The 15,490-nt window shown below is 42.7% G+C and overlaps 1 protein-coding gene across 1 annotated transcript in view; it reads left to right on the top strand.

The window, feature by feature from the left end:
- ZC3HAV1 (zinc finger CCCH-type containing, antiviral 1) overlaps positions 1-15,490 on the top strand; it is a 67,345-nt gene that overhangs the window by 26,104 nt on the left and 25,751 nt on the right. The window contains exons 3-6 of the mRNA XM_060020969.1: positions 1,514-1,766; positions 10,021-10,785; positions 11,591-11,689; positions 14,086-14,209. Of these exons, the coding sequence (XP_059876952.1) occupies positions 1,514-1,766; positions 10,021-10,785; positions 11,591-11,689; positions 14,086-14,209 (1,241 nt within the window). The remainder of the gene's footprint in view (positions 1-1,513; positions 1,767-10,020; positions 10,786-11,590; positions 11,690-14,085; positions 14,210-15,490) is intronic.

The following is a 15,490-nucleotide window of genomic DNA, read 5'->3' as shown; positions in this document are numbered from 1 at the left end:
CAACTTGGTTAGGTGAGGAGAGCAAATATTTTCCTTCTTTACAGCAAAGGAAAGAGAGGCTGGGAGCAAGTAGGTAATTCAGATGTGAGGTCACATGTAGCTGCTTCCAGGGCTGCAGACTTCAACCAGCATCTTCTAGTCCTGCATCACCTGGTCTGGCCTCAGTGACAGTGTTTCTTCTGCTCTCCTTTCAGTAAGAACTACATCTCTGTAGAGCTAGATATGTAGGTATACCTATTTACATAGGAATATACAAATTATCTGCTTCAGTTGATCTTTTGAGAAACTGACATTCTGCCTAGCTGAGACTAGATTCTAGACTCCCAGCAGTTGTAGGTAAGACCCACATGTCCTCTTTTGAAAAATTAATTAACTAATTAATTAGTTTGGTTGCACTGGGTCTTAGTTGCAGCAGGCAGGCTCCTTAGTTGCAGCATGTGGGCTCCTCAGTTGCGGCTCACAGGCTCCTTAGTTGCGGCACACTGGCTCCCTAGTTGTGGCATGCTAACTCTTACTTGTGGCATGGTGCGGGATCTAGTTCCCTGACCAGGGATTGAAGCTGGGGCCCCTGCATTGGGAGCATGGAGTCTTAACCACTGTGCCACCAGGGAAGTCCCCACATGTCCTTTTTGTTGGCTGCACTGCACGGCATGTGGGATCTTAGTTCCCCAACCAGGGACCGAACCGCGTGGAGTCTTAAACACTGGACCGCCATGGAAGTCCCTCCACATGTCCTTTTAATAGAACAATGAATTGATATCCAAAGACAGGCCTTCCTCTTTGGGGTTCTTTTATAATGTAGGGCTCCCTTTGGGTCCCGTTTGGTTCTATCTGTAGCTAGCCGTCTTATGTTGATTCTTCCAAAGGAGGTTAATCAAATTCAAGTTTCCTTCAGTTAGTTTGTAGGCCTCTTCTGCTGCAAATAAGTCATTGCTTGAAAAGAACTCATCAAAGATTGTGGAATACACATGCATTTTTTTCCTTTGATATATCTCTGCTTGCTTCTGCTTTTTTTTTCTTATCAGGAAGTAAGAAAAGCTGCGTTTTAATTATTTATTTATTTTTTATCGGCGTATAGTTGATTTACACTGTTGTGTTACTTTCTGCTGTACAGCAAAATGAATCAGTTATACATATATCCACTCTTTTTTATTTTATTTTATTTTTATTTTATTTTATTTTTATCTTTTTGCGGTACGCGGGCCTCTCACTGCTGCGGCCTCTCCCGTCGCAGAGCACAGGCTCCGGACGCGCAGGCCCAGCGACCATGGCCCACGGGCCCAGCTGCTCCGCGGCATGTGGGATCCTCCCAGACCGGGGCATGAACCCATGTCCCCTGCATCGGCAGGTGGACTCTCAACCACTGCGCCACCAAGGAAACCCCTATCCACTCTTTTTTAGATTCTGTTCCCATATAGGTCATTACAGCCGAAATTTTTATATACACTTTCCTTAACGTGTGGCACATAGAGAAACATGTTTTATCTCTGACTATTGTTTCTTTGTTCTGTAGATATGCAAAAATTATAAGGGAGAGGGTGGAAGACAGATTTGTAACCAGCAGCCACCGTGTGAAAGGCTCCACGTTTGTGAACACTTTACCCGAGGGAACTGTGGTTATGCCAACTGCTTCCGGTCCCATAACCTGATGGACAGAAAGGTGCTGGCCATCATGAGGGAGCACGGGCTGAGCTCACGTGTGGTCCAGAACATCCAGGACATCTGCAACAGCAGGCACCGCCAGAAGAAACCCTCTGGGCGGAGAGGTAAATGCGGTCTACTTTTTTTTTTTTTTTTTTTAGTGGTACGCGGACCTCTCACTGTTGTGGCCTCTCCCGTTGCGGAGCACAGGCTCCAGACGCGCAGGCTCAGCGGCCATGGCTCACGGGCCAGCTGCTCCGCGGCATGTGGGATCTTCCCGGACCGGGGCACGAACTCGTATCCCCTGCATCAGCAGGCGGACTCCCAACCACTGCGCCACCAGGGAAGCCCTCAGTTTTTTGAGTATATACCCTGAAGTAGAATTGCTGGATCACATGGTAATTCAGTGTTAAATATTTGAGGAACTGCCATACCGTTTTCCACAGTGGCTGCACCATTTTACATTCCCATCAGCAAAGCACTAGGGTCTCAATTTCTCCCCCTCCTCACCAGCACTTGTTACTTTCTGTTTTTTCTGGATAATAGCCATCCTATTATGATCAGTGAAGTGATCAGTACAATTTCTTAAGCATTTTGATGTTGTTTAATGGAATTAACACTTGCATTTTTTAATATCTTTATTAAGCGGATATAGAGGAGATGAATTTTATGAAGCAAGTAGAATATATAACTAAGATTCTGTGAGAGAATCTTTTAATATTTGAGAAATGCTTTATCATTTACAAGGGACTTTCACCTAAAATATCTCATCACTGTTCCTCACAGCAAAACTGTGAAGCAACGCAGGTGTATTATTGGCCTCACTTAATGGATAAGGAAACTGAGGCTTGGAAATGTTAAGTGACTATTTTTTAAAATTATTTATTTGGCTGCGTTGGGTCTTCACTGCTGCGCGTGGGCTTTCTCTAGTTGCGGCGAGGGGGGCTACTCTTCGTTGCAGTGCGCGGGCTCCTCATTGCGATGGCTTCTCTTGTTGCAGAGCATGGGCTCTAGGCACGTGGGCTCAGTAGTTGTGGCTCGTGGGCTCTATAGTGCAGGCTCAGTAGTGGTCGCACACGGGCTTACTTGCTCCACGGCATGTGGGATCCTCGTGGACCAGGGCTCGAACCCGTGTCCCCTGCTTTGGCAGGTGGATTCTTTTTTTTTTTTTTTTTTTTTACATCTTTATTGGAGTATAATTGCTTTGCAATGGTGTGTTAGTTTCTGCTTTATAACAAAGTGAATCAGTTATACATATACATATGTTCCCATATCTCTTCCTTCTTTCGTCTCCCTCCCTCCCACCCTCCCTATTCCACCCCTCTAGGTGGTCACAAAGCACCGAGTTGATCTCCCTGAGCCATGCGGCTGCTTCCCACTATCTATCTATTTTACCTTTGGTAGTGTATATATGTCCATGCCTCTCTCTCACTTTGTCACAGCTTACCCTTCCTGCTCCCCATACCCTCAAGTCCATTCTCTAGTAGGTCTGTGTCTTTATTCCTGTCTTACCCCTAGGTTCTTCATGACATTTTTTTTTCTTGTATTACATATATATGTGTTAGCATACGGTATTTGTCTTTCTCTTTCTGACTTACTTCACTCTGTATGACAGACTCTAGGTCCATCCACCTCACTACAGATAACTCAATTTCGTTTCCTTTTATGGCTAATATTCCATTGTATATATGTGCCACATCTTCTTTATCCATTCATCTGATGATGGACACTTAGGTTGTTTCCATCTCCTGGTTATTGTAAATAGAGCTGCAATGAACATTTTGGTACATGACTCTTTTTGAATTATGGTTTTCTCAGGGTATATGCCCAGTAGTGGGAATGCTGGGTCATATGGTAGTTCTATTTGTAGTTTTTTAAGGCACCTCCATACTGTTCTCCATAGTGGCTGTATCATTCACATTCTCACCAGCAGTGCAAGAGTGTTCCCTTTGCTCCACACCCTCTCCAGCATTTATTGTTTCTAGATTTTTTGATGATGGCCATTCTGACCGGTGTGAGATGATATCTCATTGTAGTTTTGATTTGCATTTCTCTAATGATTAACGATGTTGAGCATGCTTTCATGTGTTTGTTGGCACTCTGTGTATCTTCTTTGGAGAAATGTCTATTTAGGTCTTCTGCCCATTTTTGGATTGGGTTGTTTGTCTTTTGGATATTGAGCTTCATGAGCTGCTTTTAAATTTTGGAGATTAATCCTTTGTCAGTTGCTTCATTTGCAAATATTTTCTCCCATTCTGAGGGTTGTCTTTTGGTCTTGTTTATGGTTTCCTTTGCTGTGCAAAAACTTTGAAGTTTCATTAGGTCCCATTTGTTTATTTATTTTTTTATTTCCATTTCTCTAGGAGGTGGATCAAAAAGGATCTTGCTGTGATTTATGTCATAGAGTGTTCTGCCTATGTTTCCTCTAAGAGTTTGATAGTTTCTGGCCTTACATTTAGGTCTTTAATCCATTTTGAGCTTATTTTTGTGTATGGTGTTAGGGAGTGTTCTAATCTCATACTTTTACATGTACCTGTCCAGTTTTCCCAGCACCACTTATTGAAGAGGCTGTCCTTTCTCCACTGTACATTCCTGCCTCCTTTACCAAAGATAAGGTGACCATACGTGCATGGGTTTATCTCTGGGCTTTCTATCCTGTTCCATTGATCTATATTTGTTTTTGTGCCAGCACCATACTGTCTTGATTACTGTAGCTTTGTAGTATAGTCTGAAGTCAGGGAGCCTGATTCCTCCAGCTTCATTTTTCATTCTCAAGATTGCTTTGGCTATTCGGGGTCTTTTGTGTTTCCATACAAATTATGAAATTTTTTGTTCTAGTTCTGTGAAAAATGCCAGTGGTAGTTTGATAGGGATTGCATTGAATCTGTAGATTGCTTTGGGTAGTAGAGTCATTTTCACAATGTTGATTCTTCCTATCCAAGAACATGGTATATCTCTCCATCTATTTGTATCATCTTTAATTTGTTTCATCAGTGTCTTACAATTTTCTGCATACAGGTCTTTTGTCTCCTTAGGTAGGCTTATTCCTAGATATTTTATTCTTTTTATTGCAGTGGTAAATGGGAGTGTTTTCTTGATTTCACTTTCAGCTTTTTCATCATTAGTGTATTGGAATGCCAGAGATTTCTGTGCATTAATTTTGTATCCTGCTACTTTACCAAATTCATTGATTAGCTCTAGTAGTTTTCTGGTAGCATCTTTAGGATTCTCTATGTATAGTATATCATGTCATCTGCAAACAGTGACAGCTTTACTTCTTATTTCCGATTTGCATTCCTTTTATTTCCTTTTCTTCTCTGATTGCTGTGGCTAAGACTTCCAAAACTACGTTGAATAAGAGTGGTGAGAGTGGGCAACCTTGTCTTGTTCCTGATCTTAGTGGAAATGCTTTCAGTTTTTCACCATTGAGGACAATGTTGGCTTTGGGTTTGTCATATATGGCCTTTATTATGTTGAGGAAAGTTCCCTCTATGCCTACTTTCTGGAGGGTTTTTATCATAAATGGGTGTTGAATTTTGTCGAAAGTTTTCTCTGTATCTATTGAGATGACCATATGGTTTTTCTCCTTCGGTTTGTTAATATGGTGTATCACATTGATTGATTTGTGTATATTGAAGAATCCTTGCATTCCTGGAATAAGCCCCACCTGATCATGGTATATGATCCTCTTAATGTGCTGTTGGATTCTGCTTGCTAGTATTTTGTTGAGGATTTTTGCATCTATGTTCATCAGTGATATTGGCCTGTAGTTTTCTTTCTTTGTGACATCCTTGTCTGGTTTTGGTATCAGGGTGATGGTGGCCTCGTAGAATGAGTTTGGGAGTGTTCCTCCCTCTGCTATATTTTGGAAGAGTTTGAGCAGGATAGGTGTTAGCTCTTCTCTAAATGTTTGATAGAATTCGCCTGTGAAGCCATCTGGTCCTGGGCTTTTGTTTGTTGGAAGATTTTTAATCACAGTTTCAATTTCAGTGCTTGTGATTGGCCTGTTCATATTTTCTATTTCTTCCTGATTCAGTCTTGGCAGGTTGTGCATTTCTAAGAATTTGTCCATTTCTTCCAGGTTGTCCATTTTATTGGCACAGAGTTGCTTGTAGTAATCTCTCATGATCTTTTGTATTTCTGCAGTGTCAGTTGTTACTTCTCCTTTTTCATTTTTAATTCTATTGATTTCAGTCTTCTCCCTTCTTTTCTTGATGAGTCTGGCTAATGGTTTATCAATTTTGTTTATCTTCTCAAAGAACCAGCTTTTAGTTTTATTGATCTTTGCTATCGTTTCCTTCATTTCTTTTTCATTTATTTCTAATCTGATTTTTATGATTTCTTTCCTTCTGCTAACTTTGGGTTTTTTTTGTTCTTCTTTCTCTGATTGCTTTAGGTGCAAGGTTAGGTTGTTTATTAGAGATGTTTCCTGTTTCTTAAGATACGATTGTATTGCTATAAACTTCCCTCTTAGAACTGCCTTTGCTGCATCCCATAGGTTTTCGGTCATCGTGTCTCCATTGTCATTTGTTTCTAGGTATTTTTTTATTTCTTCTTTGATTTCTTCAGTGATCACTTCGTTATTAAGTAGTGTATTGTTTACCCTCCATGTGTTTGTATTTTTTACAGATCTTTTCCTGTAACTGATATCTAGTCTCATAGCATTGTGGTCGGAAAAGATACTTGATACAATTTCAATTTTCTTAAATTTACCAAGGCTTGATTTGTGACCCAAGATATGATCTATCCTGGAGAATGTTCCATGAGCACTTGAGAAAAATGTGCATTCTGTTGTTTTTGGATGGAATGTCCTATAAATATCAATTAAGTCCATCTTGTTTAATGTATCATTTAAAGCTTGTGTTTTCTTATTTATTTTCATTTTGGATGATCTGTCCATTGGTGAAAGTGGGGTGTTAAAGTCCCCTACTATGAATGTTTTACTGTCGATTTCCCCTTTTATGGCTGTTAGTATTTGCATTATGTATTGAGGTGCTCCTATGTTGGGTGCATAAATATTTACAATTGTTATATCTTCTTGGATCGAACCCTTGATCATTATGTAGTGTCCTTCTTTTTCTCTTCTAATAGTCTTTATTTTAAAGTCTATTTTGTCTGATATGAGAATTGCTACTCCAGCTTTCTTTTGGTTTCCATTTGCATGGAATATCTTTTCCCATCCCCTCACTTTCAGTCTGTATGTGTCCCTAGGTCTGAAGTGGGTCTCTTGTAGACAGCATATGTATGGGTCTTGTTTTTGTATCCATTCAGCCAGTCTGTGTCTTTTGGTGGGAGCATTTAATCCATTTACATTTAAGGTAACTATCGATATGTATGTTCCTATTCCCATTTTCTTAATTGTTTTGGGTTTGTTTTTGTAGGTCTTTTCCTTCTCTTGTGTTTCTTGCCTAGAGAAGGTCCCTTAGCATTTGTTGTAAAGCTGGTTTGGTGGTGTTGAACTCTCTCAGCTTTTGCTTGTGTGTAAAGTTTTAATTTCTCCATCAAATCTGAATGAGATCCTTGCTGGGTAGAGTAATCTTGGTTGTAGGTTTTTCTCCTTCATCACTTTCAGTATGTCCTGCCACTCCCTTCTGGCTTGCAGAGTTTCTGCTCAAAGGTCAGCTGTTAACCTTATGGGGATTCCCTTGTATATTATTTGTTGTTTTTCCCTTGCTGCTTTTAATATGTTTTCTTTATATTTAATTTTTGACAGTTTGATTAATATGTGTCTTGGCATGTTTCTCCATGGATTTATCCTGTATGGGACTCTCTGTGCTTCCTGCACCTGATTAACTATTTCCTTTCCCATATTAGGGAAGTTTTCAACTATAATCTCTTCAAATATTTTCTCAGTCCCTTTCTTTTTCTCTTCTTCTTCTGGGACCCCTATAATTCGAATGTTGGTGCATTTAATGTTGTCCCAGAGGTCTCTGAGACTGTCCTCAGTTCTTTTCTTTCTTTTTTCTTTATTCTGCTCTGCAGTAGTTATTTCCACTATTTTATCTTCCAGGTCACTTATCCGTTCTTCTGCCTCAGTTATTCTGCTATTGATCCCTTCTAGAGTATTTTTAATTTCATTCATTGTGTTGTTCATCGTTGCTTGTTTCATCTTTAGTTCTTCTAGGTCCTTGTTAAGTGTTTCTTGCATTTTCTCTATTCTATTTCCAAGATTTTGGATCATCTTTACTATCATTATTCTGAATTCATTTTCAGGTAGACTGCCTATTTCCTCTTCATTTGTTAGGTCTGGTGGGTTTTTATCTTGCTCCTTCATCTGCTGTGTGTTTTTCTGTCTTCTCATTTTGCTTATCTTACTGTGTTTGGGGTCTCCTTTTTGCAGGCTGCATGTTCGTAGTTCCAGTTGTTTTTGGTGTCTGTCCCCAGTGGCTAAAGTTGGTTCAGTGGGTTGTGTAGGCTTCGTGGTGGAGGGGACTAGTGCCTGTGTTCTGGTGGATGAGGTTGGATCTTGACTTTCTGGTGGGCAGGTCCACATCTGGTGGTGTGTTTTGGGGTGTCTGTGGACTTATTGTGATTTTAGGCAGCCTCTCTGCTAATGGGTGGGGTTGTGTTCCTGTCTTGCTAGTTGTTTGGCATAGGATGTCCAGCACTGTAGCTTGCTGGTCGTTGAGTGAAGCTGGGTGTTGGTGTTGAGATGGAGATCCCTGGGAGATTTTCGCCATTTGATATTACGTGGAGCTGGGAGGTCTCTTGTGGACCAGTGTCCTGAAGTTGGCTCTCCCATGTCAGAGGCACAGCACTGACTCCTGGCTGCAGCACCAAGAGCCTTTCATCCACATTGCTGCTGATCTAGGAGAGTCTCCTGGAGAGCTGGGGCGGCTGTGCTCACGCTGGGGCATGGGCACTGGGGGCAGCCATATTCGGGAGCTCTGGCAGGTGGATTCTTAAGCACTGCGCCACCAGGGAAATGCTTTAAGTGAGTTCTGTTGCGAGCAGCCTTAAATCATTTTTAGAAGAGTGAAGAGTAATACTATGAATTAAGAAAAGTAATGTTTTCAGGGCCTCACAGGACTCGAGAGGAGCAGAGCTCGCATGTTCTGATTCCACATCTCGTGTTTTTTCTCGTGCACGACGATGCCCTCTCGACAGGGGAATATCTGGAAGGACGGGGTTTGGTGTAGCTTCTCAATATAAATTTGTTGTATGCGAGAGGGAGTTTTCTTTGTTGTCACTTCTAGTTAATCTACTTAGTTGATGGAAGGAGGATGCTTGCTTGTACTACATTCCTGCTGCCCCCTGGGTTTGGAAGAGAAAGGACCTCTCTTCCTCCTCTTTCCCACACACAATAGCACAACTCACACACCACACACACACACACACACACACACACACACACACACACACAGCCTCCAGCCACATGCACACAAAAACAACCACTTGCATACATACATACCCCACACATACACAAACTTCACACACGCACAACATGTGTAACACATGCACAGGACACACTTCACACATGCCACACAAACACATGCAATCACACCACACAGACAGACTTCACTTGCGCATGCCGCATACACCATACATGCATATCTCACCAACCGACACATGTCACACACCATGCGTGCAACCACACACACACACACACACCCGTCACATGTATACCACACGTGCCTATCACACACACACATGCACACACTTCATGCATGCACACACACCCAGCACAGCACACCCCACTTATAAACATCACACGCATGCACACCGCACTTTGTACGTACTCACGAACACACATGCTCACCCCCCTCCCTCCTGTCTGCTTCCCGGGGGTGTGACTTACCACGTTTCTAGAGAGAGGCCAATTTTTCTTTTTTAGCTATTACTCATTTAAGCTTGGGCATTTGGGGGGCTGGATGAACAACTCTGGAAAATTCTCAAGCTTCAGTGAAATCAGACCTCTGTTGTAGTTTCTTTTGTTGTTGTTGTTTTATGTGTCATGAATCCGTAACTTAGGTACACCTGTATCACAATATGGGCAAACTCTAAATGATTTCGGGGAACTCCTCCCTGATTTGTACTCGTCTGTCTCTCCATTTACCCTAGCGGTGAGTGACTTGAACTAGAGAATTGTGGACAGCCCCATCTAAGAGTGTGGGCATTTGGGGGCTACATCTAAGTCCCACGAGAGAAGCCAAGCAGAGCCAGCGTCAGTTCGACCTTTATCCTAGGTCATAGGTGGTGTTTTCTGCAGGGCTGGCAGGGTGACAGATTCCTGCATTGTCATAAGCACCTTCTCGAGATTTTCACACAAAAGTAATTTGATAGAACTTCGATAGCAAACCTGGAGAAGCTGAGGCGGAACAGGGCAGGGAAGTTAGTCACGTTAACACCAACTTCCGTTGTTTGGTTTTTCTTTCCCAGCTCCTCCTTCACATCGCAGAGACGCGGCACACAGAGGCAGAAGCAAGAGCAGAGACCGGGGCAGCGGGGACTCTTTTCCATCTGCTGCAGCTTCTGCCCAGAGGTCCTGCCCCCCCAGTCCAGATCCCACCGGCCGCGGGTCTCCCCCGGACGATGGGCCTGTCAAGGATCTTGCCCACAAGTTCACGCACTTGGGAAGTCAGGAGTGCCCTCCGCCTTCCTCAGGCTCGTCTGCGGCGTCCAATCTTGGAGGAACCGGTCAAGGGGGAGCAAGCCAGAGGTTTGCAGAGAATGGCAGTCCAGAGGATCTTTTCTATGGGAATCACAGCAATACTTACGTCACTTTTGATTCGACATCATCTCCCAAGTGGAAGGGCCCTGCATCCTGGCAGAATGACCAAGACACTGGTAGAGAGAGTTTGTTTTCTTCCAGTCAGGCTGTCTCCTTCTCGCCTCTTGGTTCTCCACAGATACCTGAAACCGTCACCACCAGAAAGAGCACGGCCATCCTTTCCTCGGACTGCGTGAACACGGAGGGCAGACGTGGGAATCAAGACAGCCAGCATTTCCCGCTTTTTAATAATAACGTCGATGATATGGCTACAGATGCCACTTCCATGAGATTGTTAAATCATAAAACCACAGCCAGTAGGCAGAGAGAAAAATCTTTACCTAGGGGTCAGGACACCGGAGTGACTCGCAGCCATCTGCAGCCCGCTGGCCAAATGACAGCTGCCAACGATGGGGCCACGGCCTTTGTTAATGGTAAACACACAGAGGAGACATTCTGGGCTAGTCTGTCCACAGTGCCCCCAAATGGCTCTAGTAAAGTGATAGATGAAACTACCGATGTAGGTAAAACTGATGCCACTAGTTTGGGCTTCATGTCGGCAGTCAGTGGGGAGAAAGACGTGTTACGCTCTGAAAGTCAGAGGCTGACAAGCCAGGTTCCGCCCACACATGGGGAGACCACTGCCCCGACACAGAGCGGCACTCACTCTGCCCAGGCTCCCTCATTTTACACCTTCCTTAAGCAACAGACCTGCAGCCTAAGGGACCCATGGTCGGAACTCTGCTCAAATGTCTGTTCCCCCTGCCAGCGAGATTACAACAAGGGCTCGGGCTGGGCTCTGTGTGAGTCACTGAGGGACAGAGAGGGGCCCCATGTCTCATGTCTGCAGCACAGCAGCTAGGGCTAGTGGTTTCTCTTTGCATGTCCCTTAGCAGTATTAAAGGGCAAAGGGGTTTTGGTTAAGGAGCACTTCTGATGAGGAGATTGACATATGAAGATGGAAGGACCAACCCTAGAACTGTATAGAATAAGTGCTACATTTATTCAGAATAGGAATAGTTCAACTGTGGTTTAAGAAATAAACATAACTCTCAGGTGCCCCAGATGTTCATGTTTGCTTTCATGTCTGGGCTCTCATTAGCAGCAGTACATGAATCATAAGCATTTTCTTGAACGTGGCCCCCATTTCAGATATGCTTCCCCACTGTAAGGCCAGATATCTTGATTTTCGGTTTAAATATTAGGGTCAGCATACATGCATCCTCTTTTGTTTTGTAGATTCCGTATCTGACGTTGCGAGTACCGAATGTTCTACGAGGGATGAACATGGCTCAAACGAAATTTGTCTTGACCATCTGTATAAGGGTTGTCAACTTAGTGAGTAACTTACTTAAGGACTTTCTAGAAGCAGAAACTTTATTAATAGTAATATGGCTAACATTTCCTGTGTACTGTGTGTCAGGTGCAATGCTAAGAATCTTACATTCATCTCCTTTAAACTTCACATCAACCCTAGGTTCTGTTGTTAACCCATTTCGCAGATGCACAAACCACCCACTTCACCACTGCATGATATTATGCGTTCTCCTTTTACAATTCAGTTTTAGGTGATCTCTTACGCTTACTCAGGGACCCATCTTTCTGCACACAAAAAGCAAACAAAAGTATCCTAGCAGACACATTTTCAAAGTTTGTGTCCTGTCGTGATTTAGGCATTGCCTCTCTTCTGGGCCGTGGGCTCTAGTTGCCCCTCAATGTGTGTACTGAGGGACCCGTGCTCTACACGACCGACATCTTGTGTGTCGTTGCAGTCAATGAGCCACCCCTGTCCACACTGTTGCCTCCCACCAGGATTCCTGCAGAAATGTTTCCCACGGGGCTGCTTGGGACACAGAGCTGCCCTCTCACTCTTACACCGCTCTTTCCCTTTCATGCCTCCACCCCAGGCCTAGGCATCATGTCTGATTCATTTGCTTGATTACTTAGTGGTCTCGGACGCATTCACCTTGTGTCTGAAGAGGAGATTCTGCCCTGCGTTCCTTAAATCAAAAATCTTTAACTTTAAAATATTTTCTTTTTAATTATGGTAAAATACACATAACAGATTTTACCATCTTAAATATTTTTAAGTGTACAGCTCAGTAGGGTTCATTCGTATTGTTGCACAACCAATCTCCAGAATTCTTTTTATCTTGTAAAACTGAGACTCTGTACCCATTAAACAACAACTCCTCCTTTCCCACTTCTGGCAGGGAAGCCCCTGGCAGCCGCCATTTTGGTTTCTGTCTATAAGTATGACTTCTCTACGACCCTCGTATGAATGAACTCACACAGTATTTGTCTTTTTCAGACACTGGCTTATTTCACTTAGTACAGTGTCCTCAAGGTTTATCCATGTTGTAGCTGTTGTGAGAATTTCCTTCCTTTTTAAGGCTGAATACTATTCCGTTGTATTCTATCACATTTTGTTTATCCATTCATCCATTGATGGGCGCTTGAGTTGCTTCTACCTTTGGCTGTTGTGTATAATGCTGCTATGAACACAGGTGTACAAGTAACTGTTTGAGATTTGCTTTCAGTTCTTTTGGGTATATACCCACGAGTGGAATTGCTGGATTATATGGTAAATGTATGTTTAAGTTTTTGAGGAACTGCCACACAGTTTTCCATAGCGGCTGTAGCATTTTATATTTTCACCAGCAATGCACGAGGGTTGCAGTTTCTCCACATCCTTGCCAACACTTGTTAATTTGTTTGTTTGTTTGTTTATAGCAGCCGTTCTAATGGGTGTGAGGAAGGTTATACTTTTCGAGTCAGCCAAATCCCAGGCAGTGCCACTCTGGATTTCCTTGTGATGTCTAAGCCTGCCTCTTTTTATTCTAAAGTAGTAACACATCTTTTAGACATTTCAAAACGGTTGAAACATAATGCAAATTGTGAAAAATAGAACTGTTTTCTGTACTCCTGTATTATGGACTTCTAACATTAATTCATTCTTCAGCAAGCATTCATTGAATGGTCATCTTTTTCATGCCCAGCCCTCTGCCAGTGAAGCAAGGGAGAAGTAAGCTAAACAATGATGCAGGCCTTTTTTCAGTGAGTTTGTTGTTAAGATGGGGCATCAAAACAGCCACAAATTTGGGAGCTCCCTGGCTCCCTGGCAGTGGTTAGGACTCTGCACTCTCACTGCCGGGGGCCCGGGTTCCATCCCTGGTCGGGGAACTGAGATCCCACAAGCTGCGCGGTGCGGCCAAAAACAAACAAACAAAACATGCACAAATTAGAAAACTGCGTAAAATGAGTAAATACGTAAATAAAGAACAAACTGAGTCCCGAGCACTGGCTGAGGGAATACAAAACACAAGTCAGTTCAGAAGAGCACGAGATTAGTGAGGGAATTCTTCTGGGAGAGATGAATTTTAGGTCAGGGCTTCAAGGAAACACAAAAGCAGTTGCCTATGCTGGAGAGCAGTTTGTCTCAGTAAATCCACGTGTGGGGTGCAGAAAGGGTAACTGTAAATTTATAATGATCTCAGATTTCCATGTGGGTAACATGGCTTTTTGGGGAGCAGAGAATTTTGTTTTCTGATGAGTCTCCATGGGTAATAATGGAACCTGGAGTTTGGGGCAATGCAGGTAGGGGCCAGCATGAGCACAGGTGTAGCTGGGAAATGTGCCTGCAGGGCAGGATGGGAAAGGTGGGCCGTGAAAGGATGGGGAGAGTCAGCAGTGAACTTGGCCGAATCGCTGAGACTTCTTTTCTGTCTTTTTAGAGAGGTGCAACAAAGTTCACTTCCACCTGCCCTACCGGTGGCAGATGTTACTGGAAAACATCTGGATGGACCTCCCGTTCATGGAGGATATTGAGAAGGCCTTCTGTGACCCCCAAGTCTGCAAGTAAGTTGGTGGCCGGTCTGGCTTGTGAGATGCACAATATCATCAGAAGAAAGCCCAGTGCTATGCTTATGGGAAGAAGAAAAAGCAGTTTTCCTTCAGAATCCCATTCAGGTTAACTCTTGAGATAAAAATGGCAAATGCCTGCTGAGTTAATGAAGAAAAATACATAAGTGGGGCAGGTTTGAAGTCACTCAGAGCCTGGCTATTACAAGGGACTCTGGGAGTATTTGCTAACTCAGGTGAAATAAACAGGGACACAAATATGTGTTTAGTTAATATTTGTCCGTGTGTCCCGCAGAACAACACAATGCGTTGGTCGGTTTGTATTCCTATCAGCTCATCGTAGGACTATTACAAGTACTAAATGATGAGCTCAGAAGAGCTTTGACTTAATTTCATAGTTTGAGAAAATGATTTGAGTCATTTCATATCGTTCTAGGGCAGGATTTTGTTGTATACTTTAGCATTTTATACCTTCCTCTGTGTTCGCTATTTCCTCTACCCTGGAGGTTTCTAAGAGGCTACCTTATATTTCTGCTTCTATTAGGGCTGATATGGGTGATACCACCCATGACCATATTTATAAGCTGCATCCTGTTTTACAAGGACATTCTTTGGGGGAAAAAATATGGATGTGTCGTCGTCTGCAAATTTAGTGAATTTTTGGTGGAGATTCTGTGTTGCAACCTTTTGCCACTAGAGGGTGGCGTCAGCTGTTTTGCTTCTAGCTGTATTTCTCCCCCCAGGTATATCTGAAGCAGTGTTTTTCAACCTTAGCGCTATTGACTTTTGGGACCAGATAATTATTTGTTCGGGGGGGGGAGGGCAGTTTAGCATCATTTCCTGGCTTCCACCCACTGCATGCCAGTTGTGATAAACAAAAACGTTTTTCGATATTGTCAAATGTTCCCTGGGTCACAAAATCGCTCCTGGTTGAATATCACTGAGCTAGGAGGTGTTTCATAGAGCAGTAACTCTTAAACTTTTTGGTCTCAGGAGCCCTATATAGTCTTAAAATGTATAGAGGATCCCAAAGAACTTCCGTTTATGTGGATTATAGCTATTTATATTTACCATATTAAAAATCACAACTGAGAAAAATTAAATATTTACTGATACATTAAAAATAACAATAAACTCATTCATGTTAACATAACATTTTTTGATAATTATATATCTAACTTATATACAGTTATATGCATATATAACTGTATATAAGTAAAACTATAAAAATAACTTTTCCAAAACAAAACAAAACCAAATTCACTGAGAAGACTGAAA

The sequence above is a fragment of the Delphinus delphis genome, chromosome 9 (genome assembly GCF_949987515.2).
Source record: "Delphinus delphis chromosome 9, mDelDel1.2, whole genome shotgun sequence".
NCBI lineage: Eukaryota > Metazoa > Chordata > Mammalia > Artiodactyla > Delphinidae > Delphinus > Delphinus delphis.
Note: the sequence above shows the minus strand (reverse complement) of the source record. Positions and strands in the feature narration are given on the sequence as shown.